The 20,043-nt window shown below is 42.2% G+C and overlaps 1 protein-coding gene across 3 annotated transcripts in view; it reads right to left on the reverse strand.

Moving 5' to 3' along the window:
• Positions 1 to 4,652: 4,652 nt before the first annotated feature.
• SLC6A1 (solute carrier family 6 member 1) overlaps positions 4,653 to 20,043 on the reverse strand; it is a 59,864-nt gene continuing 44,473 nt past the window's right edge. For all 3 annotated transcript variants that reach the window (XM_064668146.1, XM_064668147.1, XM_064668148.1), the window contains 11 exons: positions 19,213 to 19,322; positions 18,961 to 19,093; positions 17,529 to 17,663; positions 17,308 to 17,411; positions 16,893 to 17,017; positions 14,580 to 14,692; positions 12,360 to 12,491; positions 11,721 to 11,823; positions 10,390 to 10,490; positions 8,742 to 8,909; positions 4,653 to 7,071 (listed from right to left, as the gene is read on the reverse strand). In XM_064668146.1, coding sequence (XP_064524216.1) covers positions 6,967 to 7,071; positions 8,742 to 8,909; positions 10,390 to 10,490; positions 11,721 to 11,823; positions 12,360 to 12,491; positions 14,580 to 14,692; positions 16,893 to 17,017; positions 17,308 to 17,411; positions 17,529 to 17,663; positions 18,961 to 19,093; positions 19,213 to 19,322 — 1,329 coding nt within the window. In that variant the 3' untranslated portion in view covers positions 4,653 to 6,966. The remainder of the gene's footprint in view (positions 7,072 to 8,741; positions 8,910 to 10,389; positions 10,491 to 11,720; positions 11,824 to 12,359; positions 12,492 to 14,579; positions 14,693 to 16,892; positions 17,018 to 17,307; positions 17,412 to 17,528; positions 17,664 to 18,960; positions 19,094 to 19,212; positions 19,323 to 20,043) is intronic.

The following is a 20,043-nucleotide window of genomic DNA, read 5'->3' on the forward strand; positions in this document are numbered from 1 at the left end:
TGTTTTATTATGCCATTTTCTTCTAAGCTTGCATTTTAGTATTTAATTCCAGACATTCAAGTCTATGTCATTTCTCACCTCAAAACCTCAAACAGTGGTCCCATAAAATAGTGCTTTAGGGTAATAAAGAGAGTAGGTAATGACAGTAAGTCTTGTGAAGAGCAGATGAGGGAGCTGGGGATGTTTAGTCTGGAGAAAAGGAGGCTCAGAGGGGACCTTCTCACTCTCTGCATCACCCTGACTGAAGGGTGGAGCTGGGGGAGGTGTCAGGATCTGCTCCCAAGGAACAAGTGACAGGACAAGACAACATAAGCACAAGCCATTATGCCATGAATGTTTACTGCTGAGGCCACACCCCAGGTGGTTGTTCTGTGCACTAATAGCAGAAGTGAAACAACACAGATAAGGGAATAATTCCCTGATGAGCACAATCACAGTCCAGCTGTTTCTCTGTGCCTACTGCTGGCCCCTCAGTTATCCCCCTGCAGACCTCCCCCACAAGGAAGTTATAATGGTGACAACTGAGTTGTGCAAGAACAGATCTTCCTTCTCTGCCCTGTTCCCGGCTTGCACTTCCTTATTTCAGATGGGCTGTTGGACCTGATGGATCCCTGGGGGCAGCTGCTGGAAGCTCAGTGTCTTCAGTGGCAAGAGGGCTGGAATGAGGGACTTATCTCCTCTAAGTAGCGCGCTTGGATTGAGGCAGAGTGGTTTTTAACCCAAAATCCAAGTCTAACTTTGTAGTTTTGAAGCAGATCCTGACAGGCATGTTCTGTCATGATACAGCAGGAGGAATCAGGCTGGGAAAGGTCACCCTCATCCCCCCAGTCTGAGGCTGGGTCTGGGGAAAGAGCAGCAGTAAAGGTCGTGTGCTGCTGCCGTGTGACAGCCAGTAAAGAGCAGGTTAAAAATCACCCAACTCTGTCACTTTTGGGCAAAATTAGTTGCCTACAGTGTGAGTTGGTGTTTCTCTCCATAGTTTTGATAAATTATTTTGGTCATTCATTCAGTGAAGTATTTGTAATGCAGTGCAGTGAACTGAAATGACCTAGAAATAATTCCCTAACACAACCTGACGTTCTGGTTTATATTCAGGGAGAGATGTGTTCTTTTACTCATAGGATATCTCCCTCAAAACGCCCCTCAGTCATTCCAGCATAACTGGTTCCATTCCTGCAATACCAGACAGCTTTATATCCACAAGACAGTATTTAGTGCCTTCCTGCTTCGGAACTTGAGCAGGTTGGGACAGAAATTCTGTCTGTGGGACGCTGCCCAGAGGTGCAGCCCTGGCAGCAGGGACTACAGCTGTTTTTCAGGAATCAGCCCTGGCACACGGGATCCTGAGGCACAGCCAGGCTCTGTTGCAGTGTGCTGATGCCCTGAGCAGGGGCAGAGGGCCTGGCTGTAGGTAATTACTGGCTGTGTGTGGGGATGGCTTTCCATCCACAGGGAGCACTGGGATGCAAAGGCAGCTGTGTGTTTGCATGTGCTGTGGCCAGTAAATGATAGTGCCAGCGGGGTCTGGAAAACCTTTTTCTAGGACTAAAACTAGCCTCTTAGGCTTTATTTTTTTTCATGTTAAATATTTTTAGGCATTCCCAGGTTGCTTTGGAATAATTAAAATGAACAGAAATTGTACGATGTAAGGGAATAAGGCAGCGACTTGTTCCATTCAGTTTTATTTCTTTTCTAGCACCAGTTTGGTGAAGTGTAGAGGAAACTCCAGACTCCATTTAACATGGACATTTCGTTCTATTTTCTACCCACTGTTACTTTGTTTGTAATCACCTCTCAGCTACTTATAGCCAAAAGGCACGTCAGGCAGCTATTCCAATCTGACTAAAGCACCATTGCTAGCAAAACACATTAGTTTTTGTCCCTGTGACAGTGCCTGCTCCATCCTGCCCTTCTCTTAGGCACTGTTGGACACATTTAGCACCAGCATGTACTTATGACTCACAAATAACTCACAGAATTACTTCAGCCTGTTTGATATTCAAAAATAATAACTGTTTGCCACTGAGTTTAACGTGAGACCATTTACAGACTTGCAGAAAAAATGATCAGCTGTTATGTTGCAAAGTCTTTGAGTCACAGATTCACAGGCTGGTTTGGGTTGGAAGGGACATTAAAGCCCATTCCATTCCAATCCTGTGCCATGGGCAGGGACACCTTCCACTAGCCCAGGTTGCTCCAAGCCCCATCCAACCTGCCCATGGACACTTGCAGGAATGGGGCAGCCACAGCTTCTCTGGGCAACCTGTGCCAGGGCCTCCCCACCCTCACAGGGAAGAATTTCTTCCTAACATCTAATCTAGACCTGCACCCTGCCAGTGAAAAGCCATTCCCTGTGTCCTGTCACTCCAGGCTCTTGTAAATATTTTAAATTTTCTCCCACCAATACATACATATTTAAAACAGGGGCAAATTCTGAATGAATGCACTGGTATAGTGTGTGGTCAGAAGGATAGAATAAATCACAGCAACACAGCTCTAAAAATTAATTGGATTTCTGGGACAGCAGAGGAAAATTGCCCATTGTCCATAAATTTTCAGCAGGAAAGAGTGGTGGAGTTATTGACTGGTCTCAATATGCAGAGGCAGGAATGAGAAGTGGCAATACTTACATCAGCTTCTTAAGAAGACCGAGCTCTGTAGAGGGGCTAATATTATCGTTCATTTTATCCCCTTTAATTACCTTTTTTTCTCTGATTGATTGATTGAATCTCATAGGAAAAAGAGAGAAGGCAGATTTAGACCGAGAAAAAAACCAGGAAAAATTGTATGTGGGTTAAAACCCTCCCTCCCACTCATTCTTCTCAGTTTTATTTTAAACATCCTGAGCAGTGTGAGAAGCTGAGAAAGAAGAGTGAGGGGGAGGAGTAAGAAGTCCGTTTAGAATCTAAAGCCTGGTGCCTTCCTTCCTGCAAACTGGGTAATTGTGGTGCTTTGGCAGAGTCACAAACCCTGGCTTGCAGCTGCTGCAGCTTGAGTTGATCCTTTCAGGTTCCTGGGAAGGAGGATTTTGTGTTGCTGCTCCCTCCCCATGCCTGGTGTAGGTGCTCGTATGTAGCTGTGCACTGGCTCACGGACTCCTCTTCATTGGAACGAGGTGAATTCGTCCCGAGGGGGAAGGGACCGAGACGGGAATGTCCGAATTCTTTAGTGCAGCCCCTTTTTGCTGCTCCCTGCTGGGCTCAGCGGAGCTGCCAGACGAGGTTATGCCCATGGAGGGATGTTGGCAGGCGGGAGCTGCTGCCCTGTGCTCACTGCCAGGCCGTGAGCTCGCCTGCACAGCCCTGCCTTTGGGTGGCATCCCCCAAGAACCAGCCAGGAGTGGGAGCTGAGCAATTGTAATAGTTAATTGCAATGCTACTGTGGCCTGAGCAGAACAAAACAGAAATAATCAGGCTTAAAACAAACAAAAAAACTCCCCCAAAGCAACACAGTGTTATTTTAGAATAAAAGCACATGTAGCTGAACTAATACTCCTGACGAGCAAGGACAGAGATTTCTCTCAGGGCATCCTGCAGTCCTGTAGGGGAGAAGTGACCTTATTTGCATTTTTCTTGTTGAGTTGCTGTTGGGATTTCTGCAGCGTGGCAAGAGAAAATTCCTCCAGGAGAACACGGAAATATCACAGCACTAACACAATATCCTTCCTGCTCCTCAGCCCCCCGTTGCCCCCTGCCCACCCATCACTAACCACGGCCCCCTGCTCTCGGCTGCAGCCCTCGGCTTTTCCCTTGCAGCAGGGCACGGCCACAGGACCCAATGCCCGGGGATTAAACATGAAACACAGCTCACATTTCCCCCTGTACTTCAAAAGCATGGAAGTTGCTCCATCCCCCATTTCCAGAACCACGTCTGGTCTCCCCTCCCTGCTGCTGCCCTTCCTCCCCAGCCTGCTTCAGAGCTCTGCCCTCGCCGTGTGCTCCAGCACCAAAGTGCTCCTTTCTAAGGTCAGCAGTTTGGAACTGAAGCCTGTGCATGATTTCAGACGCCTCTATCGGGAGTGTTCTCAATTCTAATCAAGTTCTCTAAATTGCTCGGGCTCTTCCCCAGCATGTAGTCCTGCTCCAATTCTGCAGTGAGATAATTAAATTCCGAGCCCAGGAGCAGCCAATCCCTCCACAGCATCACAGGGGCGCAGCTCTGCATCTTCTCACCCTGCCAGGGCAGCTGACACAGGCAGCCAGGTTTTTGGGTATTTTTTTTTTTGTAGCAGTGGATCATCTGTCTGTGGAGTATCCAGGTGCTGCTTCATCAGCCTGGGATGGCTCCGAGGTCAGGGACATCAGGTGCTGGAGTTCACACCCCAAAGCATCCGCACAAGTGCACTTGAGGAACGGTCATTTCAAAATCCAGGTTTTTATCCCTGGTCTGCCATCTTCCCGCAGGAGAATTAAAGCAGCAGGATGCCAGGAAGGGCTATTAACTGTCACCTTTTAAGCTCCCTGCATAATGTATGCACATACTAATTACAGCATAGAAATAGCATGGATTAATTATATGCATTACAAGTGGGATACAGCATTTTGATATTTAAAGGATATTTATATATATATATATATGACACATTTGGAACTTGCTTCGCAGAAAATTAACATACTTTGGGTTTGTGTAATGAAAGACTGCAAAATTCTGAGTTTAATGTATAATATAACCTTTATTCTTTTTCCTCTAAACTCTTGGAAACTTACATAACAATCGTGCTTTAATTATGACACCGTTTATAGACATTTAAAATGCATCTTAATTTATAAATATTTTACATTTGGTCCATAGAACAGGTTGCAATTTACTAAATAATACTGTACTCTTTTAAACAGGCTCTGTATATATTTTTGAATATGTATATATTACATATATATTTTTATATAGAGATAGATTTGCCTGGTGTTGGATATTTCCTTATTGCAAAAAGCATATATGATCATACAATAATCTTTCTTTTTCAGGGCAAGTACTACAAAAAAGATACAGCTATTCACAGTTTACACACAGTAGTTCTACAACACTAGTTTGTGCTATGTGATACGTTTGTACAGCTTTTTGCTAAAGAGCAGGTCTGTCAAACATCTGTCATAATTGTTTACAATCAAACATTAAATACTGCATTTTTCTTAGAACAACATGGGACTTGATTACATTAAACAATAAAGAGAAAGTTTGAATTTTTATCCTTAGTCTAATGAAATTCACAATTATGATGTGCATGTATCATGTGTAATGTTTGTGTAGAACGTACACAAACCCCGAAGACTTACAGGATGTTTGCATCTCAGCTATGGCCTTTTAGGATGTAGCTTAGATCTCGTAGTATTTTACAGTTGATCTATGAAACAGTTTAGAATCTACTGAACATACTCTGAAATTTTATGATGTAGTTTGAAATACATGTGTATTATATATATATATTATTTCTACATAATGTGCTTGACATTCTGAGAATAATACCTTATTGCAAGAACATGTTTGTCACCTTCAGACGAAAACAACAAAAAAACCCAACATTCACAGGTAACATGTTTTTTTTTTTCACGTAGTAGTTCTACATAAATTGTGCTATCTAACATTGTACGGTGCACAAAAAGTTGCTGAAAAGCATGTTTCATTGCACAGTTCTGTCACAGTCATTTACAATCAAACATCAGCTACTGCACTCTCCATGATCCTCCGTGCCTGTCATATAGCTGCCAAATGAGAGATGCCATACGGGGCCAACGCTGCATTCCCCACACAGGGAAAAAATTCCAGGAGCTGGCCGGGCTTTCCTGGCTGTGTGGCAAATGCAGAGGGAGCCCAGAGCGGGATTGCATCGCATGGAAATAGCTGTGCCTTGTGCCTTCCCCACCACCGAGTCACGTGGAAATCAAAATGGAACTGCTCCCAAAGTGCTAACCCATCCAGATTCTGTGTTTTGCTTATTAGGAATTGTCAAAAGTCCTTTAACGGCTTTAAAAAAAGAACATCCGAGACTGGAATCCTAAATTAGAACTTACTTTCGATCTTTAAGCCATTGTTTTGGTTTCTTTTTGGTGACAATGCAATAATAGTAGGATAATAACATCATAATAATAGCTCAAGCACTCTGAGCTTCGATTGCAAATCCTTTGCATTTTACTCCTGGGAATCTTTTAAGAGCTCTTGGATATCACCTTGCTAAAAAAGTTAAAATTCATATTTATGCCTCTAACACCTGCGACTCACGTATTTATTCACAAAGATACCTTCTTTTTATAAGAAACAGTATGTGTATTTTTAAAGAAGTTTATGACCTTATTTGAAAGTCACCTGAAAGGCAGAGTACAGCCAGTGAGCAGCCTGGGCTGTACTGCCACAGACAGCTCAATTTACACTAGGAATGTTTATAAAGGCTGTGGCTGCTGTTAATTGAAGGAAGTCCCCCTCAAATGGCCTCAGCTGGAACAAATTTTAAGGGCAGATTTTTCACTGGAAATCACTTGTTTACAAAATACTTCGTTCTTTTTGTACAAAACAACCCAAACTTAATTTTACTCCTGCAAAGTCAGAAATAACAGTCTTGGGATTCAGCGGTAAGAAACAGTGATAAACTACTAAAAATCAGCAGCACAAAACTTCAAATAGTCGTGCTAAAAGGTAGATTAAAAAGGTCTTGGCACATCAATTTACAAATTCCAAGGTATGCAACTATTATTGTGAACGGATAAAAACATTAACAGTCTGTGGATTGCCGGAGAACACAAAAACACTGTCAACATCTGAGCTCGCATGGTGGCTGGATCATACCCATGGCAATTCCCTTAGAGTGGAGATGACCTTGTTGCTTTTTTTCCTCTTTTTTTTATTTTTTTTTAATTTTTTTTTTTTGCCACTAGAGGTAGGTAATTATATTCTCAGACATAATTTTGTGGTCATATTCAACCATATTTTTTGTTTTTTTCTGGAGTAGGAGTGGTACTTTTACAATACAGAAGTTTAGATGTAGGCTTCTTTGTTAGCAGAGTTGCTCTGTTGTGCCTGGTCTGGCCCATTTTCGGGGTGAGTGATGTCTTCACTTGGCTGAATCATCACTTGGATGCGCTGTTTAAAGGACAACAATAAATGTGAGGCAGCCAAAAAACTGTTTCTGAGCTTGCTTTTTTTTTTTTTTAATTATTTTTAAAGACAATCCTAAACACCTTCTTTGAGGCATTAGAACTAGAATTGCAACTGTCTGTCTTCCCAGGGACCAAACCAGCCACACCTACTGGACAGAGGCTTAGCTCTGTTCTCAGTGTGACAGCAGGAGCTGAAAGACCCCGTGCAAAATGTTGGATGCCAGCAGGCATTAACAAGGGGGCTTTCCTAGGGAAAAGAAATGAGGGGAGACTGCAGGGAGACCAGTTTAGATCCTCAGAGCCTGTCACTGGTGCAGGTCCCTCCCATTGCCTGCAACCTGGTTGGTTGTCAATGCTTTCAAAAACAAGACCTTAATCCACAGCAATACTGAGATGAGGAACTTTTACCATAGTCTTACACAACTCTGCCCAAGCAGCAGCTGTATCTTAGAGCAACAATTCTCCCTTTGCACATAAATGTTTCTGTAAGACGAAAGGAGAGATATTCAAAACGTAGGAGTTAAGAACCTAGAAATTTTTTGTAGACCTCTTTGAACCCTGAGTCTTTTAAAATTTGCTGAAGACAAATATTTGGATGAAGGTCTGAGGATTTCATGAGGCATTACACGTCAATTCTGCTCAAGATCATCCGGCCCTTTGCAAAGATGGCTCTGTCAGCTGACTCCAGAATTTTCCAGAGGTACTGACAAATTCATTGTGACACTGTTTGGCTCCCACAAGCATAGAGGCAGAGATGGAAGTTTCAGCACTTGGGTTGAAGAAGGGGCTGTTAGGCACAGCACGAGCTCGAGAGGGAAAAATGAGGATGCACCCAGATTAGAAAAAATTAGATATGGTGATGGTAGGTGGTTACTGAACAGTGTGTGGGTCAGTAACCTTATCAACATTTCCCAGTCCTTTAGCAGCACATCTCTGAGGACCTTAAAACTGACTTAAGCCTCTCTTACATGAGAAGTGTCATCTCCTTGTAAAAATTTGAAATAAGGAGTCAGGGAGAGACTGAGAGCACAGTTCAACGAGAAAAGGGCTTCTAGTGTTCTTCATGAAGTAATCAGTCACAGAAATCCCTTACATGAAGACTAAAGGGAAGTGCTCCCAAGATTTTTCGTGTCCTTCCTGCCCGCTGCAGCAGAGCAAGGTGTAACTCAGGACAGGTGCAGTGCAGAGCAGGAGCTCAAGTCTTTGATCACATTACAGGGAGATGCCAAACAGGGTCACTAAGCAGACAGTCAAAACAAGAGTTACGTGGATTAGTCCTAAGAGTTTGATTCCAGTTCCCCAGAGCATCCCCTGCCTTGATTCATGACAGCACGCCTTGCATTAATTAGGACACATTTACATATTTCGTAAACTGCTACTTTGTTTTCTAGGTGTAAGGAGCTGGAATGCAAAGTGTCTGCAACTGTCAAACCAGAGATAAAGACCACACATAACATGGGCAATTATGTTTAACAACAGATGGCAAAGACACTCTCTTGTCTTTTTTTCTGGTTGGTACTTCCTTTTATGTTTTTCAGCTTGATGCAAAATAACTGGGCTAAGCAAGGGAGAAACATGTGACAGAAAATAACTGCCCAGCAAGCTTTGATCAGTGTGCACAGGTCTGAAGATGGTCAGGAAAAAGAGACTTACCTGTTTTAAGGAGCCTTTCAGGGTTAGAAACATATATGCCATGTAGCCTGGTATCAGCACCATAGAAGACAAAGCCATGAACCAGCCAACTCCTTGGCCCCACTTTGGGAAAACATAACTTCCCATTGTGAGGGGAGTCATTTGGACAGCACTGAAGATAAACACTCCCTGCAAAACACAGTGGAAAGGGAGACTTGAATGATAGTCCCAGAGTGTTCTGGCTTCAAGAGTTTTTTTCTGGAGTTTCCCAAGAAACTTCTCACCAAAATGAATATTTCGCGTTAACATTGTTTTCACACACATAACCTGCATCTGAGATTATCCAGGTATCCTGCTGGGGGTATCCACTGGTGCTAGTAAATCCCTCTGATAGCCTGCACAGAGCCAGAGGGATGGGGGTGTGGGGAGAGTGGGCTCCTGGGAATACCTGCACACACCTGAGCACTGTGCCATTGAGCAGCAGCACCCGTGGGTTGCCTTTGTGTTGTTTCCAAACGGTGGCTGGCAAACATGGTATTCCCAGGGAAGACTCCTATCCTGGCCTGTTCCAAATGTCTAAATCAACCTGCATCAGGGAAACCTTGCTAGAGCAACCTAGGAGAGAAGGGAGCTCGTTCTGATCCCAGGCTGATCCTTTGTGCAGAAGGTATTCCCAGAGGAGAATGCAGAGGGGCAGATTTTATCAGCATATCATCACTCCTGAACTTGACTGGCAGCAAATTCTGCCGAGGACTTTACAGGACAGGAGAAATCTGCTCAGGTTTACATACAGTGCTGGTCACCTTCCTACTGTACCACTAAAATAAACAAAAAATGCATTTCTTATGCCTTCCTGAACGCTTGTTTTTAGCAAGAGGAAAGCTGCCTTTGTGTGGGTAGGGATGACTGAAGGAACCCTCAACATAAACACATTCAAGTGTCTCCTTCTGTGCTCCTCATTTGCTTTTCCATGGCCACCTGCATGGGACTATCAAAGAAATGTCAGTGACTGGCAAGTATTGTTTCATGTGTACTAGTGGCTGCTTGATTAGTTTTTTATGTTGCATTTGGGTTAACTATATTATGTGCAGTAAACTTACATTTTTTTGCCTATTATTTCACTATATATTGTATGGGATGGAATCAGGAAAAGAATATCCTCTGGTTTCCAATACACAAATTCCTTGCAAAGTTTGCCAGGGGTGTAAAAGTGGTTAATATAAGCCACAGAATCCCATGAGAGAAGACTTTCAGTTTATAACCCTTCTCTGTCACCAGAATAAGTGCCTGTGAAGGAATTCAGTTTACAGAATATGGGTATCTCTGTGTGTATGGAAAATTAAGACTTTAGAGATATTGTAAAATTTTAAGAATACAAGAAATGGTCAAAGTTTGCTTCTTACAGTTTTCTATCTCTGCCAATGAAACTCTTGACTAACTACCATTTCCAGAGGACTAATACAAGAAAATCTTGGCTTCTTTTTTTAGGGCACAAACTTCCTCTAATGACTCTGGGTTTTTTTTGCTAATTGCCTTCAATGGAATTGCTGAAACCCTTAAAAAAGGAACGAGGTCAGAGTTAATATGAACCTGTGGGGGTGGAAATGAGAATTCTGTAGTACACGGGCCACCTCATTTAACATTTAACAAATAAAAGTTTGTTTCTTACTGCCACAATGATAGGAGTGAAAAAGGACCAGCAGAGTTTCCACCAGATGCAGGGTCTGTATCCCACCATCTCTTGGATGTTGTCATAAAATCTATTAACACCTAAATATAGAAATAAGAAACAGTATAGAAATGTATCAGGTAACTGAGTCAACCAAAAGCTCAGTGGTTCTAAGACACTGTCATAAAGATGAGATACATTTGGAAGCTCTACACAGATCCCAACCTAACTTTTCACCTATCTGAATGGGAAAAAGTATGCAAACTCAGAAGCACCAAAAATCACCTGATCTCATTCCTTCATATCCCCATTAATTAATTAGAGGCCTGCAAACTTATTCCCAAACTTATTCCCATGCAAAGACCAAGGAAGTTTGTGCATGTGAAGGTGAGATGCAAAAAAACCCACCCTCGGTTAATTTAAACTCTCTTTAGAATGAGAAATTTAGAATGTATCTTACAAGTTAGATTACGAGAAGAACCCAACCCATCCTAGCACCAACCAGCTCCACTCTGGTGCACCCCACGTACATGCAGAAGTGGATATGAAATCAAAGAGGAGCCCTCCTGTTGCTGCTGTCCATCAGCTTCCTGAAGGTCTGTCTACCACAGTGTTTATAACTTTGATTTCTTCACTATGGAGCTGGTGTATTTTGCCATTTGCATTTCCTGGATTCATCAGCAGTATCTCTGCCCTACAAAATGCTGTTCCATCCTCTCAATCCCATTAAAATCCAGGAGGAGGACTCCAGTTATCCGGCTTTTGATCAGTTGTGTAACACAAACTGAAGTGCCTTGGTGATTGTTGGAGCAGCTCCTTGTACGAGCTGACACAGAACTAAGGTCACATGGAAAAATATGACACAGATCCATTAATCTTTATGGCCAGTGCCTGCCAGTCCAGGTTCTGGATATTTTGGGGCAGTTAAGCCCTAACTGACTCTCACTGCAAGATCCTGGTGTGACAGAGCCATTTCTGGAGAGGAAACATTACAAAGCTCCAGAGCCCTGAGACATTATGTTGAGAACAGCAACACCAAACACCTCTGCAGATCAAGGCTTTTCAAGAAAGGGAGATGAGAAAAGAGATGAGATGTCAGCTGCTTAATATTGCTGACACAATGACTTCCAGGCTCTAAAAATGGGGTGTTTAAAGAGGCAGCAGTACCTCCCACAAGCCAACTTTTAGTCCCCAGTGGAATTACACGCACACAAACCACGGCCAGGTTCAGTCCCACCCTCAGTATGTGCACACACAAACCAACAGATCAGAAGGTGAAGTATCCTTATGATGTGCAAAACTTGGGGAAAAAATAAAAACATGTTGTTTACCATAGCACCAGGATATTGAGATGCACTCAAAGAATACAAGGAACAAGAGACTCATTCCGCTGGCAGAGTAGTAGTCAAAAAGCTTAAACACATAGATTCCACCCTGAAATATATAAAAAGGGAGCATTAAAAATATAGTAAGGACTCCAATTTCAAGATAGATTAAAATGTAAGCTACAAAATAATGGTGGTGAACAGGTTAGGGATATATTAGTGTAAATTAATTAAAGAGAAAGGGTTAAAGTTTTAGAAGGCTTGAGGTCAAAGATTAAGATTGCTGCCAGAATCTAATTAACTGGTTTAATTTCACTTCAGTACTTTTTGTTTAATAATTCAATCATTCCCCTCAAATAGTTTGCAATCTAGGAGCAATGTCAACATCCCCAGCTGCCACTTTTTGGACTGTAAGGGTGCAGAGATGTGCATTTTTTTGTCACCTGAACCCTGCAGCACACACTGCATCCACAGACCACAGGCATTTCACACTTACAAGTTCATGTCTGCTGCCTGAAATCTGTATACAGCGTGGAGGGAGGATCCCTGCACTTCAGTGCAAGTGTCCCTGGTTGGACTGGGGAAGGGAGAAGCAAGCCAGATGCTGTATGTCAGACACGGATCCCAGTGTCCCCCAGCACATACCTGAGTGATATTGGACAGCCCTATCAGGTAGGAAACAATGCACACGAGAGCGATGAAGATTTCCCTCCGGTTGCGCAGTAACTTGGGAAATTCATCCACCAAAGCTGTTATGAATCCTTCCACAGTGCAGAACTGCAGGGTAAGGTGGACAGAAATACAATGCAATGCACTGCAGGATTACATTTAGGGGAGGAGTTTTCAGTTGTACCCATCACTGGCCTAAGGCTGCACCCATTCAACGATAAATGAAAATTCACTCGGCTTCGGTGGAAGCTGTGCTCCTGAAAATCCTTGTTTCTGCCTGAAAAGATCTGTGCCAAAAGATTTCCAGCTTGGAAAACACTCAGGATTCCAAACTATGAACTATGGCATTTGCTCTGTGAGCAGAAAGGGCTCTTTCTTCTCGTCAAGATGATACACCTACAGTTGAGGGATTTGACTCCTGGGTCCTACAAAAATCACTTCTTCGGTATGTGATTTACTCACATATATGAAAGACAACAGACACAGAAAGTCTAATCAGATTGGTGCATCATGGTGAAGGTTAGAGGCATGAGATTGATTCTCATATGTAATAAATCAAACGTTATTTATATCCCCAGAAAACATTTTTGCCAAGGATGTGCCCTCCAAACAGAAAGCATGGCCACACTTCAGATAAATAAAGTGTATAAATGTATATATTCAGATATGTATATATTCAGACAAATTTATCATTATGGCTGAAACTGTGAAAACCAGAATGTATGTAAAGTTTTATTAATTTTCAGCAGTGCAATCAGAATTCAACCAGTAGTTACAGCTCCTGTAAATTACAGTGTATGAAACGTTTCTCTGACAGACAGAAAATGCAGAAAGCATGACAGCCTGTAGATATATATTCTTTTTAATAATATTAGACTATCTTCCTCAGCTCTTAGTTGCCTAGAGACAAGTTCTTTCAAGAATATTTTTGACCTAATTAATTTCTCAGCAGTTTCCCCCCAGATTGAGCAATAGGTTTTCATGTCAAGCCTGAAGCTCACTGAAAGACAAAGAAACGGAAAATATAAATGTTCAACTTTCTTTCATCTCGCAGGATAAAATGCCCTCTTGGTCTTTTTGTGTTTTGGTTCACAGTCTGAAGTCAGCTTGGATTTATAGAAAATGAAGGATTTTCTCTACTGAAAGACTATGAGGGTGTTAAGCCAGTAAATCCCATATTCCTTGATGTGCTGTGAAGGCTGTGCTAAGAACTGGGAGGTGCTGGTTTGCCAACTGCAGCTGATGGCCAGAAGATTAAAACATTTGCAAGGGTTGATCACACAAAAATGACCAAACAGTTCAGAGGGCAGGAGGCACTTCCCAAAGTCCTCAAAGTATGCTTTGCAAAATAAGGCAGGGTGCTCTCCTTGGTGCTGACAGGATGGTTGTTACCTATATTAAAATTAGTACTGATTATCAAATACTTTTGTTGAACCTTGGTTAGTCCTTTCTAAAGGGTTTTATCTCGTGCTGTGGGGTTGTTTGTTTGTTTGTTTTTTCATGTCACAATAAACATTTTAAATGGTTCCATGACTTAATGATTTAATTGTTTAATCCAGACATTCTGGAGAATATCTTATTTGGATTTGCAAAACCCCTAGGCTGTGCCTTCCCACACATTTCCAGCTGTCAGATACCTTGTACAACCTTGCTAAATCCTGAACCAATAAATCCTTACCACTGGAAAGTGATTCAGAACACACCAGGACATGGAATGTCCTCAGTAACAACCCCACTGCCCAGTGAATTTGCTGCAGACATTCATATGCTTAAAATGAAATGTGTGCTGCATCTTTTTGCTCCAGTAAGTTCTTCCAGCAATATTCGTGGCATCTAAATCTTGTAAAATATGTCCCAGTGCCTCCTACATAGCTGAACATTGCAAAGGTATATTTAATATCGTGATTTAACAGTGAATATTTCAAAGAAAGGTTCCTTTTGCCTGCACGACAAATTTCCTGCCCATTTTACATATGTTTCTGACAGTTTGTAAAAACAAAAAAGTGTCTTAACATCATTTTTTTACTATCCCAGGGTGCTGGAACCTTGGGTTTTTTCCTCAGTTTTTTCTTTGTATGATCATTTCAGAAACCTTTCTGCACGACTACCATCGCAGAGTGCACAGGGACAGGGCAACCTTGTACAGCACAGCTGCAGAAAATGTGTCTGGTTTGTTCATTTTCACACCAGTTTTACCTGACTGTCAATCCCGAGCATGAGCAACATGGAGAAGAACAGTATTGCCCACAAAGGAGAAATTGGTAACTGTGTCACTGCTTCTGGATAAGCCAGAAATGCCAGTCCAGGGCCTGGGAGGAGAAACAGGAGAGAAAACATCAATGTGATGGGTTGGTGCTGGGATTCTCTGCTCCTGTGGGTGACAAGTTTCAGGTTTATTGGAATGGCCCAGCCATGGATGCAGCACCTGACCAGGGATTTCAGCCCATCAGCCTTCACTGAGAGGGTGGTGCTTGTACCTTGCTTTTAAAATGAACCAACCAAAATAAACAATCAAGAAAAAAAACCATCCCCCAAAACCCCCAAACCAACCAACCAGAACACTGGATACAGTTCAGAAGCTGCTCCTGATTGACACCTTTGTATAGCAAAGGCAGGGAATGTTATCCTTGGCTGGGGTTACATCTTCCAGCTCTCTCTCCCCTCAAGCAGTTATTGATAGCTGTGATCTCCTGCTTTGCACCAAGTAGTTCAGAAGAGAAGCAAAGACATCTCAGAAAATGAAGACACTTTTCAGACACTTTCCTGCTATTCCATTCCGTTATTTATCTTAAAATACACATTTTAATAAACTATATAGCTGTGAAAACGGGCAAACTTTTTCACTTGTGTTCCTGCTAACTGCTGAGGGGGGCATAGTGTTGGAAGGAGGATACAAATTATTATTTAGAAAGGAGCTCTTTTTGTTCTCATAGCATAGCTGGAAAACAGCTGATGTCAGGTTAAGAGGGAAATCTGTAGCGAACTAAATAATCACAGAAATAAAGTTCACGTGCCTCATCTAAGGTGGATCTCTGATTTTTCAGTTCTCATTAAAAGTCTGAATGTGGTAAGTGCTTGGAGCAAGGACTGGTATTGGCACTGGAATTGTCAAACTCAGTGCAATGAGGATTTTGAAGCAATTATTTGCTAGCGAGAGCAGATATGATTGGAAAGCCTTCCAAATGGCACTGCTAACAGTAAAATAAACTTCAAATAAATATGTTAATTTTGCTCTCTTACACATTCCACAGAAATGCAGCCACAGCTTTTAATAATATCATTTCTTTTAAAAAGTTGTATAAAAGATGGCAAAACAACCTATCTTGTAGGGGCTAAAATGAAGCACCAGTTTCTGAGTTTGCCAGGAGAAATACAAGCCTTAATTAAAGAGTCAGATTTTCAAATATCCTTTGCAATTAGTGCAATTACGAGGTCATGGGCATCTTTCAGAAGTCTGTTATCTTAAGTACCTTCAAATGCACTTAGGAGCTTAATAGGATGTAAAAATGTTGTTCTGTTTGCAGGTGTGGCCTTTCTACAGTTATATCTGTATCAAATACATAAATCCAAAAAGCTTATTTCACACACCACCGACTTTCCAGAGCATTTTTTTGATAACAGCTTATGCCATCATCATTTTGTACCTAATTTCTTTGGATGTGCAGCTTATTGAAGACTATTTTTAGGGCTTAAATTCTCTGCTTTCCTAACTAAGGGAATATTTCACCAATAGGATATGTTTGCTAGGATAGTTAGACATATTTTGTCCACCAGTGACTTCCAAACAAGCTTTCAGTTATCAGATCCCTCCCTGTGGCCAGAATTGCTAAGTGAGTATCTGGTGCACCAGCTGGGTTAGGGCAACCATCTGCTCTGCTGCTTTAAGCTTTTTCATCTGGAAGACAGTCAAGAAACTGCAAAGAATAGCATAATCCTTCCATGGACATCTCACTGCCCTAAATAAAATGACTTTCATAATAAAGGGTTCCAGAAAAAAAGCTGCAGGTCTGAGCTGTAGGTGAGAACTGCATCTGCCTCAAAGGGCTCTCAGCCTTTGGAAAAGGAATTTAAAACCTAACTGAATTTGAAAATATTGGCTCAAAAAAACCACCCCATAACGACCACTGTTCCTCCTTTCAGTTTGCTTTTAAGAATTCCAGTAGCAGGAGGCTCAGAATTTGATGTCACAGCCAAGCACTGAAGCAGCAAACTGTGCTGCCACCTCCTGTAAACACATTCCCTGTAATCCCAGTGTTCAGCAGCATTCCTTGTGTCAGCCCTGGCTCATCACTCCACTCCAGGGCCTGGGAGCACCAGGCAGCTGGACACGAAATGACCTTGCTGGTGCTGCCCAGAGAGGTTTGGAACGATGCTCTGCCTTTTGCAGTCAGACTGAAGGGACAGGGAACTTCGAGGGAAGGGATTTTGAACAGTTACAACGTGGATACAACGTGCAAACGAGAAATAACTGATGCCACTGCACCACTCAGGGAAAAATATATTGGATACCTGATGCTGCAACATCTGCAATAGGCCTCTTTGTGACATTTGCCATGAATCCAACGATGGAGAAGATGACAAAGCCAGCAAACATGCTTGTGCATGAGTTTATGCAGCACACAATGATGGAGTCCCTGAAATAAAGGTAAAGCACTTTAAACAGCGGGGAAAGAAAATTGTCTTCGCTTCTTCCTGGGAAAAGATTTCATGATTTAGGATTTCACGGTTTGGCTTCCATTTCATGCTGGGCAAATCATACTGTCTCTCCCATTAGTGCAAATGCAGTTATACATCTTACCCCTAGTCAGATATGACATTTAATATTCAAGACTACGCTTTATTTCAATGATCTAGTACACAGAAAGAATCCAGCTCCAGCTGAGACAGGCAAGTGCCACTGCAATATGTGCAGTCATCTGCTTACCTGTAAACATTATTGTGGAAAGGGTTGTAACTTCCAAGGGCAATCAGTGAACCAAGACCCAACCCGTAGGAGAAGAAAATCTGTGTGGCAGCATCCAGCCAAACCTGATTGCAGGAAATAATTTTTTTAAAAATCTGTTTCTGCACTTGAGGAGCAGGTCATATGTCTGAAAGGTGAACAGTTAGCAGTGAAACTTTTGTTCACGAGGGTTGAATATTTACCTCAGAGTCTGAAAGTTTACTGAAGTTGGGAGTTATATAGAATAAAATGCCTTCCTTTGCTCCAGGCAGTGTTACACCACGGAAGAACAAGATAAGCAGCATAACATAGGGATAAGTAGCAGAGAAATAAACAACCTGATGTGAAGAAACAAGACATGGTAAGTATGGAAGGAAGAATGATCTGTGCTTGTTAACACTTCAGAACATACTGCTCCCTGAAAACCTGTAACAGCAACTGAGGCTGACTCTTAAAATTGAAGCATTTATCAGTGGAAAAGCTTGATGTGGGGAGTGCCTGCTCTAGAATTCCCTGAAGACCATGTCTAAAGGCAGGTGGCTCTTGCCTATTTTCCTGAAGGTGGAATATAGTAGATTAGGATATTTTCACATGAGGGGCTCACACCTTTTTTTTTTTGTATTTATATTTGACAAGGGGAAGTCCCAAAAGCACAAAGATCACGGCACCAGCACCCTGCTCGTAAAACAACATCTGTCAGCTTATTTTTCCCACTCTCTCCTTGTCTATGTTATGATACACAGCCTCCCACTCCCTTGCCTTTTCAAAAACCTAACCAAAAAAAGACACTACAAATTCAGACTCCAAAGGAACAAAATCAGCCTTCTTATTTTTCACCTTTGTAGAAAGGAGAAATAAAATGGCTTGGTCTGAGCTCAGCTAGGCCATGCTCAAATGCTGCTTGAAGTGGGTCACAGTTACAACCATCTTGTCAAAATTCAACAGCTCATTCTTTCAGTGTGAATAAAATCCCAGTCCTCTGCACCAGACCTGAGGTCTTCTATCCCAGCACTTCACTTGGGTTAGAATCCTCATGGCTACAGTTTTTTATTTCCCCGAGATTTCTTCCTGCCATTTTGCCCTTTCATTCCTGGAGAAAGGTCTGTCAATAGCATGATTTCCTTTAATTCATTAGTAAATTCTATTTTGCACTCAGCAACCAGCCAGACCCCCAGAAGCACAGCAGGAAGGCAACAACCTCCTACATCTCTCATTCAGTACCAGGAAAGGAGGGAGTAGCTCTTCCCAACACTTCCTCGTGTATCAAAGCCCAGCAGGAGCTGTGCAATAAATGCATGTTTCTCACTGAAGCCAAAATATTGAATCCTCACTCTATTGCTACACGAAATAGCTGTAATATCCATCCCAGGAACCAGCAGTCACATTTTTAGCCAGTTTTTATACCTGGCAAAGCCAAGAAGTCTGTAAGTGAGCAGAGCATCTGACTGTGATCAGCCCTAGGTGCAGAGGAGTCAGCTCTTTCAAAAACAGTTCAAGAAAACAGAAATTAAATCCTTCACAGAGATATGCCAGTGAAACTGTCCCCAGCGCCTCTTACCTCAGGAATTTTAAGAATATTTGACTAAAAATGGGCATTTTTAATTGAAAGGTGTTTGCAGTACTTTTTAATCTTACCTTTCCAGTCCAGCCTACCCCCTTCCAGATACAAAAATACACCAGAATCCAGGCAATTGCCAGAGTAATTGCCAGTGGCCATCGGATTTGCCCCGGCTTTTCCAATCCATCAGTCATTTGGTGCATGTTGCGTCTAGAACAAGCCAAGAGAACAGTTTATTTGGCAACTAGTTCAGAAGATATTACATGGATGATAACAAGCCAACCCTTGAACATGCACAGCAATGAGACAGAGAAAAATGACCATCTTACTCCCAGAATTCCACCACGGCACTTGTCATGTTGGTGGTGTTTGCTAAGGTGTAGTTGGAGAAGCAGTGGTCTGTGTTCCAGGGGTTCTCACAGTGTTTCCAAGGAAGAGTCTGTTCAAGAAGGAGAAAGAAAAAAACCTGAAGTCAGGCACTTTTTAAGCAAAGCATTAACTCAGGTGTCTCCCTCTTTACTAGAAATGACAGTTGAGTGGAGAACTGAGACACCCCGAGCTCTGCAGAGCACGGAGCTCCCTGGGGCGCTGGGTCTGCCACAAAAGTTATTTAACTTCATATCACATGTGTGAATCAGATGTGAAAATATTTCTTCCTTTCTTTAACGGATCAGCCCAAATGCTCTGGGGTCTGAGAACCTCTCAGCACGAGAGCATATTGAAACAGCATAAAGGACCTCCTGCAGGGTCTGTTACCTCTTGTTGCACAAGAGGTGATAGAGGTGTGATGGTTATTGATCAGAGATCTTTATTTTCCCCTCAGGTCAGGGGATAATCAGAAAAAGGTAAACTTTCTGTTTTCTACATGTATTTTCTATATGTTTCCATTAGAACTTTCAGAAGTTCTGAGGAGCAGAACCTCTTTCCACATCTTATCCATCAGAATGAACCTCTTTTGCATACAACTTAAATATTCTTCTGATGGCAATTCTTGAAAAATCCTCCTACAGAAATGTTATATCAGGGTATTGCATGTTTTATATACAAGGATAAGAGGCTTCAAGGGAATCAGAAGTCAATATTCATTTAACATGGACCTGAACACCACTTCCAGACTATGACTGTCCTTTCATGTCAATAACAATTCTGAGGATAACAAA

The sequence above is a fragment of the Pseudopipra pipra genome, chromosome 11 (assembly GCF_036250125.1).
Source record: "Pseudopipra pipra isolate bDixPip1 chromosome 11, bDixPip1.hap1, whole genome shotgun sequence".
Lineage (NCBI taxonomy): Eukaryota > Metazoa > Chordata > Aves > Passeriformes > Pipridae > Pseudopipra > Pseudopipra pipra.